We start from the raw sequence: 19696 nt of genomic DNA, 5'->3' as shown, positions 1-19696 counted from the left end.
TTCAATCTACGACTGTCTGTGGGACATTGCTGTGCGCAATTGGCTGCCGCGTTCGCCCACAAATATACAGTCAATTCACTTTACAGTGTGTTCTGTGAAGCGCTTTGGGACGTCCTCCCGACGTGAAAAGCGCTATATCAAATGCAAGGATTATTATTATTATTATTATTAATACAAATGGTCCAACCAATGCTCTGAGGTGTCCTCCCGACGTGAAAGGCACTGCATCAAATGCAACGATTATTAATATTGTTATTATTAATAATAGCCTTGAATCTTTTAACACCATCACAGTGTACTAGATTGCGGGTGTTTGGAGCAAGTTATTACGTGTTTGTTTTGAAGGGTAGGTTTGTGGCATGTTTACTTAATAGACTGCATTGTGTTGTGTAGCACAGACTGTGTTTCCAACACTGCATGTGGGAAGAAATCTCCCACTTGTTATGAAGCAGGACTGGAACTCTTCACGCGAAAGATGTTCGGGAATAGGAAAGAATCCAACAGAAATATTCTCTCTCACAACTCGCGCGGGCGCAAAAGATTTTTCCTGCGGTGGGAAGTGATTGAGTTCCAGCCTCGCAAGTCTGGCTCGCGAACTCTGCCGCGGATAAGCCGCTGAGCAGTGCGAAGGCAAGTTCTTGCCGTAGCCCTGAGAATAAAAATGACCCTTGCGTTTAAGGCGGCGCCTTATCGCTTCATCGAGGCGTCCCGGAAGGTTTCCTAGACGTCTCAACGAAGCACTGTACAGCGGTTAGAGAGCTCGCCTCACAAGCGCGAGGACCTGGGTTCGATTCCCGGGCGGGTCAGGTCAGGGCGAAACCTTACTCCACACACACGCACACACACACACACACACACGCACACACACACACACACACGCGCGCGAGCATCTCCGTTTACCCAGCAGTGAGCAGGAACCCGGTTGTTAGTCGGTTGGCGGATCGCTTTTCCGGGGGGCAATAATCCCTTCCAATAAAGAAATAACAATAATTTGGTCAGACAAAAAAGGTTTCTTTTAAAATAATTGTTTGGCCACTCGGCCCATGTTTGCGGGGACGCTGCGGCGCGCAATCTTACTGCCGCGTTCCGCCTTCAAAGTATACAGTCAATTCACTTTACAGTATATTTTGCAAAGCACTTTGAGACGTCTCAATGATAGAGCACTATATCAAATGCAACGGTTATTACTATGACTGTTTGTGGGACGTAGCTGCGGGCAAATTGGCTGCTGAGTTTTGCCTACCGATGCACAATGACAAAGCTTCGCAGATAAATCCTGCCACGTCTCTTCAAGGACTCTTTCATTTATTTTTGGGGGCCGATACTCTCATTCTGCTTTCGAGTTGATAATTTGCACGGAAGTACGTGTGACTCTTTTTTTCTCGCGCGTTTCCGAGCTTCGTGTCACTCGCTGCCCAAGTTTGGATCCGAAGCCAGTGCTCCGGCTTTAACCCTCGCCGCGCGATCTCGCCTCTCTGTTGCCGCGGCGTAAATATCGGCCCTCCGCGTGGGCTCGCAGAACGCACAGTCGCTACACCCCCCCACCCCCCCCCCCAACCCACCCTTTGCAGTGAAAAGTACTTTGAGACGTTCGTTCTGACGATTCCCTCCCCAGCTCCGCCACCCGCGAACGACAACTGATTCCGACCCCCGCCGTCCGTTTACCCTCACCCGCTCTGTAACCCCGTAACCCCCTTCACCCCCCCCCCCCCCGTCCTCGCCAGGCTCCACAAGGTCCTCCCGCTCGGCTACCGATCCCTTCGCTCCCTCGCCCTCCCACCTGCTTACTCCCCCGACCCACCCACCCACCCAACCACCCAACCACCCGCTCGCTCGACCGGCTCCACCCCAGGTTGTTGTCGTTGCATCCCAATGGGGGGGGGGGCGAAAAAAATTATTTCACGTCGAACGAGGTAGGAGCTTGGCGCGAGAGAGGCGGGGATGGGGCATGTGAGACGCTGGGGGTGGAGGGGTGGGTGGGGGTGTGTGGGGGTGGTGGGGGGGGGATTGAGTGCCTTTGCAGTAAGGCTGACACTGGTTGGCAGTGTTGGGGCACAGGTGCAACAGCAATTGGCAAAGACCCCCCTCCCCCAAAAAATACCATTAATGCAAATTTAGAGCATCCCCTGCCTCCCCCCTGCACGGAGGGAGGTGCCACGAGCCTTCACTCACATCCCAACCCATTTGCCTGATTGCATTTGACATCATTTGCCGAAAAAAACCCCAAAAAGTGTAAATTTCCCTGAAATTGGGCACTGCTTTTTTTTCTCCCCCTTCGATGAGCCACTGTGTGCGCCGCAACCGAACCTGATGCGGGGCAGCGAGCGCCCGCCCTCCCCCCCCTTTCCCAGCACTCGGCGTCCTATTGGCTGTCCGCTGACGGACCGCGCTCCCATTGGCCGCCGCCGGCGTCAATCACACCGCCCCCTCGGCTCCAGCAGGTTAGGTTGCGCGCTTGCGCGTCTGCGAGGGATGGAGGCGGAGAGAGAGGGATCGGAGTGGCGGCGGCGGCTGCAGCCGCGCACAAAAGGGACGGCCGTGTGAGCACCGTCCGTCGCTTCCTCGCCGGGTCGACGGCCACCGGAAGAGTTAAAGGAGGCGCAGCGCTTGAGCAGGTTTCCAAGGGAGTCCGGCGGCCGGGTCGGAAATAGACCATGAGGAGGCTTCACTCGGGATGGTGCTGGTTATGGCTGCTGCGCTCCACGCTCTGCGCCACTGGTCCAGGGGAGAAAGGTAAGGCACCAGTCAGCAGTCATGTCCCCTGTGGGTGGATGGAAAGGACATGCAGACTGCTGTGTGCAGAGCTGTGTGTACATATATGTGTGTGTGTGTGTGTGTGTGAGTGTGCAAAGTGTCAACCAAAGTCACTGCACCCTGCAAAATACACAGTCACTACACTTTCGGGTACGCCCCGCGAAGGGCTTCGAGACCGGACGTCTCAGCGACCCGGCGTGGCGAGGATTGTCGCCGCCGGTCGGCGTCGCCCGGTCAGTCCGAACCCGGTCGGCATCAGCTCTTTAAACCCTTCCTTCCCCGCCGCCCCCTCCCGCCCCCCCCCGCCGCCCCCCTCCCCCTCCCCGTCGTTGTTGTTGTTATTGTTCTTGATTAATAATTAATAACGTTTAATCCCTCGCATTTGATACGGCGCCTTATCGGGCGGTTGAGACGTCACCGAAAGCCCTTCACGGAGCGCACCGCGAAGTGGAGTGCACCGGGTACTTTGTGGGCGAAAGGCGGCAACCGACTGAGCGATCGGACCCCCCCCCCCCCCCCCCACCCCACCCCCATCCGAGAAACGATCACTTTCAGGACTGTTAGATAAAACGTGGAGAGATCCTTGACCAATTTTCTCGGATTATCAGCCTCCCCGCCCCCTCCCCCCCCCAACCAAAAAAAAAGAAAGAGGGGCTGCATTGGCAAGGAAACCGGGATTGAGTACGTCGAGACCCTTCTTACGTGGTCAGCCGGGCGGGCGTCTGACACGGTCGGAAACCCGTCACCGTGCTTAAGAGTCTCCAAACCGAGCCGTCAGTTTAACCTCTGCATTACCACCTACTCTCTCTCTCTCTCTCTCTCTGTCTGTCTCTCTCTCTCCCTGGAGGGATGCACCCGGTTTACCTGATTCCCAGAGAGCGTCGGCGAGAGCCAAGGCTTGTGGGGGTGGAGGGGGGGGGTTGAGGGGGTGCCCAGAGTGTGCGTTGGGTGTAATCGCCTGGGTCTAACCAGCTAAAACAGCACGGCTTGCCCATTGGTGTCACCCGCCTGGCAAGCTTTCCCGCTGCTTGTCCAGCTCGGACCACCCTGGAACATTGCGGCCCCTCCCGGCTCAGGAACCGGGGATTACAGACCGTCACAAAAGGTGGTGCGGAGGGGTGGGGTCTCGATTCTATCATTCCATCCCCTGGCAGGTCACCTCGGTGCCGGTTCAGCTCCGAGGAGACCCCCACTTACCTGCCCCCTCCCCTGAGTGGCGTTAACTGTAAATTCCAGCTGTAAATGGTGACAAACTGGGTCTGCGTTTAACTATTTAAGCCTCAGTCTCCCTTGGAACTCTCTCCCCCAAGCACGGAGCGCATCGAGCTTCCAATTAAGGTTTCCGGATGATCCCGGCTACTGGTGCAAGCAACAACTTTGACCTGTTTATTGTAGCCTATTGAACTCGCTGTTCGTAGCCTCGGGTTATCTGTGCGTCGTCGTTGAGTGAAATAGCAAGTGTTGTGGCACTGACTGCAGTCAGGTGCTGTCTGTCTTGTCTGTCTGTCTGTCTGTCTGTCTGGCCCGCAGTTCTCTCCGCATTTAAATACAGCAGATATTAATTTCTCTTGTAACAAGCCGTGAGCAGATGGGCAGAGAGAGCGAGAGAGAGAGACTTCAAGGGAAAAGGCGACTTTTGTACAAATTGCTGCCAAAACGGCAATCTGATAACAGTTTCCTCCATGACTGTGTTACTTACCCACACACCCCCCCACCCCACCCACGCGGGGCAACGACAGGGGACAAACCGTAGGGAGAGAGGGAGAGTGTGCCAGAGTTTGGGGGGGCGCAGTGGCTGAAAGCGCGGGCCAGCGATGGCGGAACGGAGGGCACGAGGGGCAAGCAGGAGGCCAGAGCCAGTAGAGCGGAGGCAGCGGGTGGTGGGTTGGGGGCTGAGCGGGTGGGAGAGGTCGGGAGGTGCCAGAGCGTGAAGGGGTTTGAAGGTGAGCGAGAGGAGCTTGTAATCGATAATGGGAATAGGGGAAAATGGGAGCAAGGAATTACAGGGAGGAATTGCAATCGCTGCTTTGTCTACGGACGTGGTGGGTACGTTACAACAATTCATATTATATTCAACGTTTAACAGCTCTGCACTTAAATAACCTGCAACCAAGATGAATGAATGAATGAATTAAGATTCTCAAGGGAGTAGATAATGTAGACCATGTTGCATCTTGGGCTGAACAGTACAAGCAGAGGACACGGCCTGCGATTGAACGGGGGGGGGGGGGAAATTCAGAACAAAACACTACCGTGGAAACACTACTTCGTTGAGCGAGTAGTGAAACGGATGGGAACAGGCGCCCGAGGGAGACAGACAGGGAGACGGTGGAAGAAGGAAATGTCGTTTGTTTCAAGCACAAACCAGATAGATTTCTGCGAGAAAATAATATCTGGCGGGGGGAGACGGTATACAGTCTGGGGACGCGACACGTCAAGCCACTGCCAGGATGGCGGAAGGCAAACTAGATGGACTTTGTTCTCCTCTCGTCAGCAGATTCTTATGTTCCTAACTACCAGATCAGGAGAGCAGGGTGAAAAACAGCAGCCTGCGGTCAAGTGAAATGGCCTTGTTATGCACGTCTCCCTTGTGCGTGTCTCCCTTAACCTCCAGGCATCAAAAATTCCTCTTGATGTCCATCCCAGGAACATTCTTATGTGCAACACCACAGTTGGGAAGGGAGGGATTTCACACACTCTTGTGTTCGTGTGGTGGGATTGCGTGTCAGATAAGTTGTTTGCGGATATCGATCAGTGAATTAGTTTTTCCAATCCCAAATTGTCCCAAAGTCTGGAACGCATGGCCTGAAAGGCTGGTGGAAACAGATTCGATAACAGTTTTCCAAAGGGAATTGGATCGGGACTTGGAAGAGGACATTATTTGAAGGATATGGGGGAAGAGCGGAGGAGGGAGTGGGAATGATTGGGTAGCTCTTCCGAAGATGGGGGCAAGGCGGGAGGGGATAGAGGGAGAGTGTTCCGGGTTTTTCCAAGTCTTTTGAGCTCGTAGTTTAGGCTGCATTGTCAGAGGCGCCATCGTTTGGATGAGACGTGAACCTGAGCTCCCTGCCGTCTGCGCCTGTTCAAGCGGGCGGCGGGAAAAAAATCCGTCTGCCGCTAATTTTTGCAGATTAATTGCCCGTTCACCGCGTGGCTGTTTGTGGGTTTGCTTACAAAAGACAGTCACTCCACCGATTGTGGTTACCGTCCAACACGACGTGATTCCCGTTATTGCAAGCGCTGGAAACGTGCTCGCTCGCTCGCTCGATCACTCGCTCAGCTCGGAGCGCTTCGCGTGATTTGCGCGACGTCAAGTCCTGTATTAGTTAGAGCCCTCGCCTCGCAAGCGAGAGGACCCGGGTTCGATTCCCGGGTCAGGGCGAAACCTTGGACAAGTTTCCTTACTCCACACACACGCGCCTCCGTTTACCCAGCAGTAAGTAGGAACCCGGTTGTTAGTCAATTGGTGGAACGTATCGCTTTTCAGGGGGTAAAAATCCCTTTTAAAAAAAAATAAAAAAATAATGATAATTTGGTCTGTTTGTGGGGAGGTTGTGTGCGCAAACGTTTGCCCACAAATAATACAGAGACTGCACTTTACAGTATACTCTGCGAAGCGCTTTGAGGCGTCTCGAATACGCGATGAGGCGCCGGGTCAAATACAAAGAATTAGTATCCTGCCCTCAACCTTCTGCTTCACCAGAACCTCCGTGTTTTATTCCCCCCCCACCCCAAAAAAAAATCTCTTGCCGGGAACAATAAATCTGTGTTTAATCAACTGGGCCAAAGCCACGAGCAGAGTGCGATGCGGACCTGGCTGGCTCTGGTGTCTGTCTGCACGTCTCAAGGCTGGATGTGTTGGCTGGCGTGTGCTAAAGTGAAGCCAAGACTCATCGTTGTCTGCGGTGGGACCAGTTGAGCGCCATCCACAAAGCAACACAGCGCATTTCACGCAGAACGCTCCCCTGCACTCCTGAACGTGTCTGGTCAATTCTACTGTTATAACCGGGGATTTGGGAGTAATTTCACCTGCAGTATGATCTTCTAAAGGGGACACTCAGAATTCAGCTCTGCCGAACAGTTTGCCAAGTTTTCCCTGTGATGATGATGCTGATAATCATCATCGCAATCCTTGCATTTGGTTTAGAGCCTTATCACATCCTCCCTCCCTCCCTCCCACCTTCCTCCTCTCTCTCACCTTCCCCCTCTCTCTCTCTTTCTCTCTCTCTCCCCCTCGCTCACTCTCTCCCTCCATTGCACACTCCCTCCCTCTCTCGCTCTCTTCCCATCCAGCCCGAAATCCGCTCTGCAGGCGAATCCACAGATCGATTCCTTTGACGGCAGAGCAGAGGTATATTGCTGACCAAATCGCACTCGTGAGTCGGTGTGGATTGAAGGGGTGAATTCTCTCTCTGTATGTATATATATATGTGTATGTATATATAAAATATATATATATAGAAAAGAAATGGAGTCACCCAAGGCAGAGTGCGGAGAAGAGGTTAAGGTGAAAAGATCATTCCTGACGTTGCCTTTGTAGAGACCGTTTGAAGCGTTTAAATATTCAGTGCGAAAAATTAACCCACAGCCACGCAAAAGCAAGACCTGATCAAAATTTAATTGGGATAAAACGCCGAGCCTTCGGGGGCCAGCGTTCAGTCAGTCAGTCAGTCATCCCGAAAACATTCGACTGTAAAAAGTGCAGCACAGCGGAATTCAGCGGAATGATTGTCGGAAACGTTTTATATCCTAGGGCTCGTGAGGTGTCTGCGGTTTGTTGTGATGGGCTCTGTTTGACTGGGCACTGGATAAATCATGTCAGCTCCCTCCGTCACTGTGAAGCGCTCCGAAACGTTACCAAGGGTGCGGCGTGAATGCAAGTTGCTGCCGTAGTTGTGCGAAATTGCGTGCGTTGTTCCGATGTTAACTTAACAGTGACCTCCACGATTGACTTACGGCTCTACTTAAGAGGGGCACATGGCTGTGAAATCTTATGTTCCGGGTGACTGAATTTTAGTAGATTGTAAAGTGTACATTTCTCCTGTGGGACGTGTTTCTCAGACTCCTCAGCGTTCGATGGGATTGAAGCCTCCGTGTTCTGTGATGGCTCAAACGGGCTCTGAGTAAAACAGGCGTTAGCCCCGTGTAGTCCTGTAGCGCAGTGGTTAGACCACTCGCCTCGCAAGTGAGAGCACCCGGGTTCGATTCCCAGGTGGGACCAAACCTTTGGCAAGTTTCCTTACTCCTAACACGCGCCTCTGTTTACCCAGCAGTTGTTTATTTGTCGATTGGAGGATCGCTTTCCGGGGGTAAAAATCCATTAAAAAAAATAATCATTTTGTCACTTGGTCCACGGCTGTTTGTGGGGACGTCGCTGGGCGCAATCGGCTGCTGCGTTTCGCCCACAAAATACACAGTCGATTCACTTTGCAGTGCGAAGCGCTTTGAGGCGTCTCGAAGACGTGAGAAGGCGCTGTATCGAACGCAAGGTTTAGTATTAATGTCTCGGGCGTCACCTCCGACAAGGCACAGCTTCACACCCCAGCACTGTGCTGGAATATCAGTTTAACCTGCGAGCTCGGAGGAGAGCTCGTTAGCGACCGAGCGAGGCTGACACCTCAGTGCTAATTGACAGCAGATGGATCTGAAAGGTTGTCGTTGTTTAACGTGTAAATATCTTGTGTTTTGCTGGACGTCTGATCTCGCAGTACTTTGCCATAGGGGTCGTGTAAATTGGGACGTGATCGCTTTTGTAACTCGCTGCACTCTCCCATGGACGAGACTGACAGGGCAAACCGACTGCTTGATGTTTCTTTCCTCTGTGCCAAACCTACCCTCCGATCCTTCCCTAATCCTTCCACTAAAGAGGTAAAAGCGAGAGGACCCGGGTTCGATTCCAGGGCGGGTCAGGGCGAAACCTTGGGCAAGTTTCCCTATAAGTTTCGCCCACAAAATACACACTCACTGCACTTTTACGTTGTAGATTCTGTGAAGCGCTTTAAGACGTCTCAACGACGTGATAAGGTGCAAGGATTATTCTCTCTCTCTCTCTAATATATATATATTATTATATAAGAGACATTCAGATAAAGAAGCCATGTGGATCTCTCTCTGGTGTGCCAGCCTGGAGAGTGTACGTGGGGACTTCGAGCTCACAGTCCGGACTGACGTTCCCGTGCAGCAATAGGGGAGAAGCCACACCAAAAACAGACGATGGTGTCCGGCAGATAACAGCCTAGAAACGGCAGAAAATGGTTCAAACCGTGTGCGGGGGGGAAAAAAAAACAGTGGGGAGTATGTAAATCTGGGAGCTTTGAACAGCTGTTCCTGTTAGATTGAGCTAAATTGATTTATTTGCATATATTGTTTTTTATGCTTTACCATTTGGTGGCTCGCCAGAAACATTAAGCACAATTTCTGCCTCAAATGTGGGTAATATCTTTTAATTTTTTTTCTCCCTCTCTCTCTCTCTCTCTCTCTCTGCCCTGAATTCCCATTATAAAATAATAACTCGCCATCTGCTGTAAGCAGGATCCGTGCATCGAAGGCAAGTCAGTGGTGTGTAATGAGGATTGTTAATCGAGGGGAAATAATTTCCTTTTTTTTTCTCTCTCTCTCTCTCTCTCTCTCTCTGTCAAGTTTTAAGTGCTTCCTACACACTGCTCTTTCCTCTCCAATAAAATTCCAAACACGGTTTTGGCCTAAAATACTGATGGGAGTCACTCTGGAGAGTCAAATCTATCAGACTGTTGTCTTTCTGTGTCCCTCACCCTCCGCAGGGAAAAGAGAGATAGTTTTGGCTGGAAATCTCTTCACAGCTGTCGTTCCATAGATCAGCTTCATTTCCACTGTAAATTTCCTGTTATCTCCTTCCACCCCCCTATTCCACCCCACTCTTTGCTGTCCACCTGATACTAACACACACTCTCTTAAAGACCCGCAACCCTCCCCCACTGCCCTCCCGTTTGCCGAGCAATAAGTAGGAACCCGGTTGATAGTCGATTCGCGGGTTCGCTCTCCGCGGGTAATAATCTCTCCAAATAAATAAATAATTTGGTCAGTCAGAAAATAATCCCTTCGAAAAATACTACTAATAATAATTCAGTCACTCAGTCCGCGACTGTCTGTGGGGGACGCTGCCGTGCGCAATTGGCTGCCGCGTTTCGCCCACAAAATACACAGTCACTGCACTTTACAGCATATTCTGTGGGAACGCTTTGAGACGTCTCAAAAACGTGATAAGGCGCCGGATCAAGTGCAAGGATTATTATTATTGTTACTATGATGTTAAAGTTCCCTAAAGGGCCGTTTGAAAAGAGAAAGGGAGTTTTCTCTCTCTCTCTCTCGCTCTCTCTCCCTCTCTCCCAGTCGATATCCTGTCTGATAATCCCCCAAGTAAAATTGATCACTCGCTTCTACGACTGTTTTCCGGGACAAATCACCGTCGCTCTGCTCAGTTTATCTGGCTTCAAAATGCGCAGCCACTTGCTCCAGTCAATCCCGCAAAATGCTTTGATATCCTCCCGATGTGAAAGGCGCCGTGTCAAAAACGGAAGGATTATTATTAATTTTCAATGTAATTCTGGATAATCTTTTTCAGCATAAAGAAGTGCACGCCGCAGCAGAAATAGACTCGAGTCAATTTTGAAAAGCATCTCGAAAGCTCATTTCCCTCATCAAATTGGCGATACGTTAAGTATCCCGCGCGTATTCACCCTGCTCCCTTCTATGTTGTACAGCAAACTCTCTTAAGGCTTGCTATCTTTATTTTGCAGTCAGCTAACTTGTTGGTTTTCCCCCCCACCCCCCCCACCCCCACCCACTGCATTTTCACTGCGCTTTTGACGAGGAGTAAAATGGACCTAAAATAGTTTATTTACCAGAACGGGGACGGGTTTTATCTCCCAGCAGCACATTTAGTGAAGGCTAAAAGGTTCCTATCATATCTTCCCCCTTTCCAGTTGGGCGTGAACCTGACTGTCTGTCCATCTCCAAATTGACAGTCTTATCTCATTTCTTCAATCTATATTACTGTGGATCCTGTAGCTCAGTGGTTCGAGCTCTCGCCTCGCAAGCGAGAGACCTGGGTTTGAGTCCCGGGCGGGTCAGGGTGAAAGGTTGGGCAGGTTTTCTGACTCCACAAACACACAACACACACACACACACGTCTCTGTTTACCGAGAGTACAACAACAACAACAAGATTCCATTTATTGAGCGCCTTTCGCGTCGGGAGGACGTCCCAATTATTCTGTAAAGTGAATTTTATGGGCGAAACGTGGCAGCCATTTGCACACAGGGACGTCCCCACAAACAGTCGTGGGCGGATTGAGTGACCGCCAAATTGGCTGCCGAGTTTCGCCCACGAAATACAGTCACGGCTCTTTACAGTATATTCCGTGAAGTGCTTTGAGACATCTCGACGACGTGATAAGGCACTGTATCAAACGCAAGCATTTTTATTTCGTACAAACAACCGTGGCGTGAGAGGCACCAATTTTATCTGGGGCCAGTACACCGTATAAATGCAAGAATTATTTTATTAAGAAAGCCCCGGAGATCAGACGCTCTTAGTAAAAGGCCAAGCACAACACATGATCTGTCTCAGTAAAATGACAGAACCTGCAGATAAATTCTGCAGAACAGCATTAGACAAGTTACAGAAGGCTGCAAGCAGAATAATTGACAGCATTTAATAAGATTTAATATTAAGGCTATAATTTTTATTTGAAGAAACCTTGACGTTAAAAAAAAAATTAAATTGCGCTCACAGGAAAATGACAGTCGTGTGGAAATGGAATTACCAAGCCGGGAGATCGTAATGACGATTACAACAGCTCACAGCTGTCTCCTTGAGTGTTTCAGTTCCTCTTGCTTCTGTGTCAGGAGGTTGTGGGCTCAAGCCCCATGTCCCGGAGAGCTCGACAGTGGTGGAGCAAGACACCAAGCCGGGGGAGGTGACCGTAGGCACGGTCGAAGAGGAAGACCTTCAGGCTCGACGGGAAGATGGGGTAGGAAGGGGGCGAGGCGGAGGAATAGATCGAGGAAGAGCGTTCCAGTGTTGCGGGGGGTAGTGGCTGAAAGAGTGGCCGCCGACGGTGGAACGGAGGGACAAGTAGGAGGTCGGAGCCAGTCGAGCGGAGGGCGGGAGCAGCGGGTTGGGGAGTGAGCAGGTCGGGGAGGTAGTCACTCCATTTCTCTGAGTGACCTTCTGTATATCTAGTGTCTCTATTTTATACAGATGTCTTTCCTCCGCATAACACACCCAGCAAAAAAGCGAGAGCGCCGTGTTTCTGTGCAGAATGGAATTTTCATGTCGTGTGTTATTGCATATTTAATGAATTGAATAAGACTTTAATATGCTAAAAGGAACTCAACAATGCAAGGTGCTTAATCGCCAGCCTTCAAACCGGTGCGGATGTTTAAGCAGGACGTTTTCGGGTATCTGTTAAAATATTGATTACTTCCCCTTCAGCGAAGACTGAATCGAGAATGTTAAACCCGACATATCTTCGGATACAAAATGCAGTCGCTCCACTTTACAATATATTGTGCGAAGCGCTTTGAGACGTCTCAATGCCATGGTTAGTCACTGTAGTAGCATTAATAATAATAATAATAATAATAATCCTTGCATTTGAAATAGCGCCTCATCCTGTCTTTGAGACGTCTCAAAAGTTTTGCGATGTCACAGAATATAACGTAAGGTGAGATGACTGTGAATTTTATGGGTGAAATATCAAATGCAAGGATTATTATTCTTGTTATCTTGATAGTGATAATGGCTCCGGCCTCGTGCTCGTTTCACCATGGGCGGTCACGCTTTCAGCCACTGTGCCCCGAAACTCTGAAACACTCTTCCTCTATCCCTCTGCCTCGCCCCCTTTCTTCCCCATCTTCAGGTTGGGTTTTTAAGACCTTCCTCTTCGACCAGTCGCCTCTCCCTCCTCCTCCCCCCAGCTTGGCTTCGTGCTCCGCCGCTGTCAAGCGCTCCAGGACGCTAACCAGCGTGAGTGTGGGGTGGAGGGTGTGGGGGGGGGGGGGCTGTGTAAAAGCAAGTCGTTGCTGTTGTTGATCAATAAAAGGCAGAGATCTCGACAAATCCAAGCTTAAATGGTCCATCAATAACAGAACCAGCGCCGTCCTATTATCTGTCTTTAGCAAAAGATGAATAAGGTTGAGTTTAATTGGTGTCAAGTGAATCAGCCGGCTCCTGTTTTTCTCACTGTTGTCCGGTGAAATCTGCGTGACAAGTGCGCGGGGGAAGGCAGACGTGAACGCCATAACTCAATCCGCTCGAGTCACAGACCACCTCGGCCCCCTCGAGAGATCTCGGGTCAACGTGTCAATTGATTGAGATGAATCGCAGGCAGATTAGTGACTCCAACGCAGCACTTAGCTGACTGCTGGCTCTGCGCGGGACTTGGCTGGACACAAATCTGCTCGGCCGGCAAAGCACACCGCCTTAGACAGACCCCCGGACGTCATGAGGTGGGTTTGGGGTGAAGTAACCCTTGGCCTATCTGATCTCATATTTATTCTTGAAGGGTTTATTTCCGCCAAACGACTGACAAGTGGCTTCCCACCTACTTAGGTTAAACAGAGGCGTGTGCGTGCGGAGTTAAGGAAAGGGGGCCAAAGGTTTCGCCCTATCCCGGGAATCGAACCCGGGTCCTCTACGCTTGCGAGGCGAAGGCTCCAACCGCCACCCCACAGGACCCCCTGCAATCTTCACCCACGTGAAAGGAATTCCACGGTGAGTTAGATGCAGATCTTGAGGGAAGAGACTTGGTTTGAAGCTACGAGAGAGAGAGAGAGAGAGAGAGAGAAAGTGTGCAAACCCTTGTCTTTAATATAAATAATGTGTTTGACACCCGGCGCATGATAAAAGGCCTCATTTGTTTGGAACGGCTAAGACGTGCAGAGGATGTCAGCTCATCTCAGACTGCTGGCTGTTTCGCACACTATCTGCCTGGTTTATAATGTTGTGAATAATTCTTGCGGGTAAGACCAGGAGGATTCTGTTCAGCACCTCAATGCTGTTCCCTTCAAATCCCCCCACGGCCTTGCTCCTCCCAACCTCTGTGACCTGCTAACTCCATCTAGACCCCTCTACTCCGACCTGCCCTGCACTGCCTTCCCCCAATCCCCCCCAGCGCTGCATTGGCATGTCAGCTCAGACCGCGAACCCACAACCTTCTGACTCGGAGACGAGAGAGAGAGAGAGAGAGAGAGAGAGAAAGGAATTCCACGGTGAGTAAGAGGCAGATTCTTAGGGAAGAAACACTGCGCCAGGCTGATACGTTTGGTTATCTAGTAATAACATTCCCCGCAGTTGACACAGCGCCTCATCACGTCTTCGAGACGTCTCATTGCGCTTCACAGGATACGCTGAAAAGCGGATTGACTGTGTGCATTTTGTGGGCGAAACGCGGCAGAAAGAGAGAGAAAGAGGGAGAGGTTGGGGGGGAAAAATCACTCAGCTCAGTTGGCAAGGTGACATTCAGTTGACATCGGTACATTGAGACTCTCAACTGATGGCCTTTGTCGTCCTATCTGAGCTTCACTTGGACACACAGATGAATTGTAAAACTGATGGCGAACGGGTGCCAGCAAGCGAGGACATAGGCCTATTTGTCACGGCTGGCAGCTTTAGTGATCGTCAAAGGCTCTGGGTCCCTGGCAGTGAGATTGTCTGACAGCCGGCAGAGGAAACTTCTCCGGCTATTTGGGCTGCTTCCAGCCAACACACAGCACTGCCCACCACAGACCTGATGAGCTGTCCATCTCCTTGCCAAAGAGTGGGCCCTCGACACTGTGGGAGCGACTACCCCAAACTTCCGCCAGCGTCCCTGCAAGCTGTGATAACACTTAAAGCAAAGCTGTTTGTTTGGCAAGCCTTGACAACGCCACTCCATCTCCCCACCTTCGTGTCGGCCTGGCTCAGGCGGGAGCACACTTCAGAGTCGGAAGATTGTAGGTGCGAGTCTCCACGTCGGGGCTTTGAGCTCACAGTCTAGGCTGACACTTTGCACAAACCGTCTTTCTCCTTGATAGGCGGTGAGAGTCCTGTAGCTCAGGGGTTAGAGCCCTTGCCTCGCAAGCGAGAGGACCTGTGTTCGATTCCTGGGCGGGACAGGTCAGGGCGAAACTTCAGGCAAGTTTCCTTACTCCGCGCACTCACACACACACACACGGCTCTGTTTACCTACCTGTGATCCTAGTCGATTGGTGGATTCACTTTATGGGGGTAATAATCCCATGAAAATAATGATAAACTAATAATAATTTGGACTGTCCCACAAACAGCCATCACTCACTCCACGACTGTCTGTGGGAACGCTGCTTTGCGCCATTGGCTGCAGTTTCACCTACAAATTATACAATCAATTCACTTTGCAGTGTATTCTGTGAAGCGCTTTGAGGCACTTGACGACTTAATGCAAGGATTATTATTATTGATGATATTATTAAACGAGAAAGTGCTTCTCACGTGCCCTCCTCACGTGAAAGCCACTTTCTCAAACATAAGAATTACTATTTAAATAGTAGTTGAATGCTTCCTGCGTTCACTTTTTATCAGGCTGCCTCTTATTAATCACTGCACCAACCTGGCAGACAGGTCAGTGTTAAACATACCGTAGTCCTATTTATCACCGGCTATTTTAAAGTCTGATTCTCCCAATCTACTATGACGGGGGAACATGATTTGTTAGTCCATTTTTAACCTTCGCTGTTGATGTATAATCCGTCTCCTGCCTTCAAAGATTTTACGCCTCTGCCCTCCGGGGACTCTCTGTGTGAGTCTGTTCCTTTCAGCCGCTCAGAATATCAATGCCTTGTTTCGTCTCCGAGTCCTATTGAAGCCCAAACTAGTCAAGGATCAATACACAGCCATCCGCAACCAGAAAGATCCTCCAGGGAACGTTCTCTACAGACCCAGCATTTGCATTTTGTGTGTCAAAACACTGACTCGGAGACGTGCTGCGATTGCAGATGCGCTCACGTGTGGATTTCGCCCCGCAAATACCACAGTCACTTCGCTTCACGTGGAGTCCTGCAGCTCACCTGACAAGCGAGAGAGAGAGAGAGAGAGACGGGGGAGAGGAAGGGAAGGTTACAGCTTGGCTCGGAAGGGATTGGGACTCCTGCTCACTCTCTAGTACAGTGAGCAGGAGGCTTGGGGTACCATATGGGACTCAATGATTTTCCCTGAGGTCTCAGGTTGGTCAGTGCCCTGGAGCTAAAACCTCCCACTCCATCTGTCAACAGCCTCACGGACAATCTCTGCCGGGGAAAGGCGTTGGAAGGACAAACCTCAATCACAACAGCCCACCTTCACAATCACCTACTCTCATAAAATACACAGTCACTCTACTTTGTACTACATCCCGTGAAGCGCTTTGAGGCATCTCAATAAGGCGCTGTATCAAATTCAGAGATGATTATTGTTATTATAATTCACCCAGACTTGCGCCTGGTCACTAAGCTTTGCCACAGAGTCCTGGGCGGCGCTTTGAGTAGCAGTCAGCCCCAACGCGAGCTTCTGTGCTGCCGTTTCTGCGACGCGATGGCGAATCCTGAAACAGCTGAGTTGTAAATGAGCAATGACTTGTGACTTGGCAGCGTCGGAACTTGCTTTGTGCTGGGGTTGAAAGCTGCTGTGCCTATTAAAAATTGACAAAAAAAAATATCCCCGCTGCTCCTGTGAATTATTAAGCGAAGGCGGGAAGACAAGATCTTGCCGCTCCTGCGGTTCCTTGTTTAGAAACGATCCTCATTTGGCAAAGCTCCACCTTTAACGCGCAGCAGTTGTGATCGAATTTCGTCCTCTCTGTTTCTGAAATCATAATCCCTTCGATCTCAAGCTCCTCACACTCGTCTTCAAATCCGTTCAGACCCTCCCTACCTCTCGCTGACTCTACTCGACTGTCTCTGCTCGACTGGCTCCAGCCTCCGCCTCGGCTCGTCCCTCGGGCCCTCCGCTCCACCGTCGGCGCCCGCACTGTCAGCTAGAGCGCCCCGAAACCCTGCTACGCTCTCTCCCTCTGCTTTGCCCCTTCCTTCCCCATCTTCCAAGTCGCGCCTCAAGACCTTCCTCTTCGACCGTGCCCTACAGTCACCCTCCCACCTGCCTCTGGGATAGATGATGGAGAGAGAGAGATTGGAAGAAGAGTTTTGTGGCGAAGCGGGTGGGGTGGGGGGGGGTTAGTGGCCGAAAGCGGGGCCAGCGAGGGTGAAACGGAGGGCGCGAGGGACAAGCAGGAGGCCGGAGGTAGTGGGTTGGGGAGTGAGGAGGACCTGGATCAATGGCCCACAAACAGCCGTGAAGTGAATGATCAATTTTTTGCCTGTCTGGCAGGAGGCCGGGAGAGGAACGCGTGTAAGCGTATCGCATTGATTGCCAGGATATACCCGGCAAAGCTTCACAAATCACTTTCCCAGGATCGGTACTTAACTTCCCACGATTTACTTTGTAAACACCCACTACAAACCTGACAACTTTTGACTCCCACACAGTGTAGATCAATTGTCAAGGCAGCAGTAAAACATCCCAGGCAGCCACAAAACTATGCGTGTGATAAATAGAGGTCGTAATTTAATGATAATCCTAATAATAATAATAATAATAACCCTCGTGTTTGCGGCAGCGCCTGGAACAACAGAAACAAGTCACTCTGCCCTCTGCATTGTCCCACGAACAGCCACGAGGTGAACGACCAGTTTTACTTGAGGGATTGTCGGCGGGGACACAGATGAGGAGAAAGAAACAAATGCTCCTTCTCTATTTATCGTTTAAATAATCCCTCAAATACAAATTGGTCGTTTCAAACCCACGACTGTTTGTGGCGGACTTGGCTGTGCGCAGTCGGCTGCTGCCGTTTTGCCCGCAAAATACACAGTCACTACACTTGACAGCGTATCCTGTGAAGCGCTTTGAGACGTCTCAACGACGTGATGAGGCACTGTATCAAATGCCAGGATTATTTTTTTTTGCAAACGCTGGATCTTTAACGTCCCCTCGTCCCCTCCTGCTCATTTGACATAGCGCCTCATCGAGTCTTCAAGCCGTCCCCACAGAACCTATTGCGCGGTGACTTGACTGTACATTTTACGGGCGAAACGCGGCAGCCACAAGCAGTGTCCTGCAAACGGTCATGGATCGAGTGACCAATTTTTATTTCTTTCTTTTGAAGGGCTTATTACCTCCGGAAAAGCGTGTCCGCCAATCGACTAACAACCGGGTTCCTACTTACTGGGGTGCGGAGTCAGAAAACTTGCCCAAGGTTTCGCCCTGCCCGCCCGGGGTCCTCTCGCTTGCGAGGCGAGTGCTTTAACCGCTATGCCACGGGACAAGTAATGTAGGGGCTTGAACCCACAACCTCTCACCTCTGTCTTAGAGAGGTTGAAGGGAGATTCTTGCGCGTTAAGCGTGTGGAGGGGAATGGGAGCCCAAAATGAATCCCTTCGAGATCGCTCTACACTTAGTGGTGCATGGATTCCATTTAAATTTTCTCATTAGTTCTTTTTTTTATGGATTAAATACTGATATTCACAGCTGGCTGCCCACAGCTCATAGATATAATCAAGATGTAATGGATTCTGCTCTCTCTTGTCTTTAGATCTGTCAATTAAATTCACCCCCGCACCCCCACCTTACCCCGAATCCTCTGACTCCCTCCTTCTCACACTCGCTCCTTCTCACACTCCCTCCTTCTCACACTCCCTCCCACTCACACTCCCTCCTTCTCACACTCCCTCTCTCCCACCCGCTCTGCCCCGCATGTCTCGGCCATCGAAAAACCACAAGATCAATTTGCGCAGTTGCGTAGCTCACCGGTTAGAGCGCTCGCCTCGCAAGCGAGAGGACCCGGGTTCGATTCCCGGGCGGGCAGGGCGAAACCTTAGGCAGGTTTCCTTGCTCCACTCACCTCAGTTTAACTAGCAGGAAGTAGGAACCCGGTTGTTAGTCGATCGCTTTTCCGGGGGGTAAGAACCCCTTCAAAAAAATCTTTAAAAAAACTAATAATTTGGGTCACTCAATCCACGACTGCTTGTGGGACGCTGCTGTGCGCAGTTGGCTGCCGTGTTGCGCCCGCAAAAATATCCAATATACCACATTCTGTGCAGGGCTTTGAGACGTCTCGACGATGTGATAAGGCGCTATATCAAATGCAAGGATTATTATTATTATTATTCATAGATGAGTGGGTAAGCGCTCTCGTTTGTTCTCACGTGCTATCCCTCGCTCTTTCGCTCTCTCGCCTTCTCTCTCTTGCTCTCTCTTTCATCTCACTCGCACTCTCCCTGTCTAACTCTTTCCCTCTCGTATCTTCCTTTCTCTCACTTTTCCCCAACTGCTCTCTATTTCAAGCTCTCTAGCTTTCTCCCCCCCACCCCCTTCACTCTGCGTTATTCGGCATTAATGTTTTGCATGTTATTAAGTTGCATTTCATGTTTACTGACCCCGGGTTTTTTAATATAGTAAAACACTGAGTTCATTACATAAAACATTTTTTTTTTATTCGACTTGAGCTATGAAGGCTCCTCTGGCTGTGTGCTGGAGTGTGTGAATGTGTAAAATGTCCGATTCACATGAATTTTAATGGAAATAGCACTTGATGTTTATATCGTGTGTTTATTAGGCAAACGTGGGGTTTGATCGCAACATCAAAGCAGACTGTCACTTCTTGTCTTCAGTTTGTGTGTCGGTCTGGCTCAGTGCGTAGAGCTCTCGCCTCTGAGACAAAAGGTTGTGGTTTGAACAACAGTAATAATAATAATACTTGCACTTGATAGAGCGCCTTATCACGCAGTTGAGACGCCCTAACCACTGAGCTACAGGACTCAACTTGAAGCCCCACGGCAGATCTTGAAATCACATCGTCTAAGCTGACACTCCAATGCAGCGCTGGGGGGATGGGGTGTTGAAATCACGGAGG

At 50.5% G+C, this 19696-nt stretch overlaps 1 protein-coding gene across 3 annotated transcripts in view; it reads left to right on the top strand.

Moving 5' to 3' along the window:
* Positions 1-2468: 2468 nt before the first annotated feature.
* LOC103189002 (netrin receptor UNC5D) overlaps positions 2469-19696 on the top strand; it is a 46198-nt gene continuing 28970 nt past the window's right edge. For all 3 annotated transcript variants that reach the window (XM_042344537.1, XM_042344536.1, XM_042344535.1), the window contains exon 1: positions 2469-2733. In XM_042344537.1, coding sequence (XP_042200471.1) covers positions 2655-2733 — 79 coding nt within the window. In that variant the 5' untranslated portion in view covers positions 2469-2654. The remainder of the gene's footprint in view (positions 2734-19696) is intronic.

This window comes from Callorhinchus milii, unplaced genomic scaffold, assembly GCF_018977255.1.
Source record: "Callorhinchus milii isolate IMCB2004 unplaced genomic scaffold, IMCB_Cmil_1.0 Scaffold28, whole genome shotgun sequence".
NCBI classification, from domain to species: Eukaryota; Metazoa; Chordata; class Chondrichthyes; order Chimaeriformes; family Callorhinchidae; genus Callorhinchus; species Callorhinchus milii.
The sequence above is the reverse complement of the archived record's forward strand: the minus strand, read 5'-3'. Positions and strand labels throughout refer to the sequence as shown.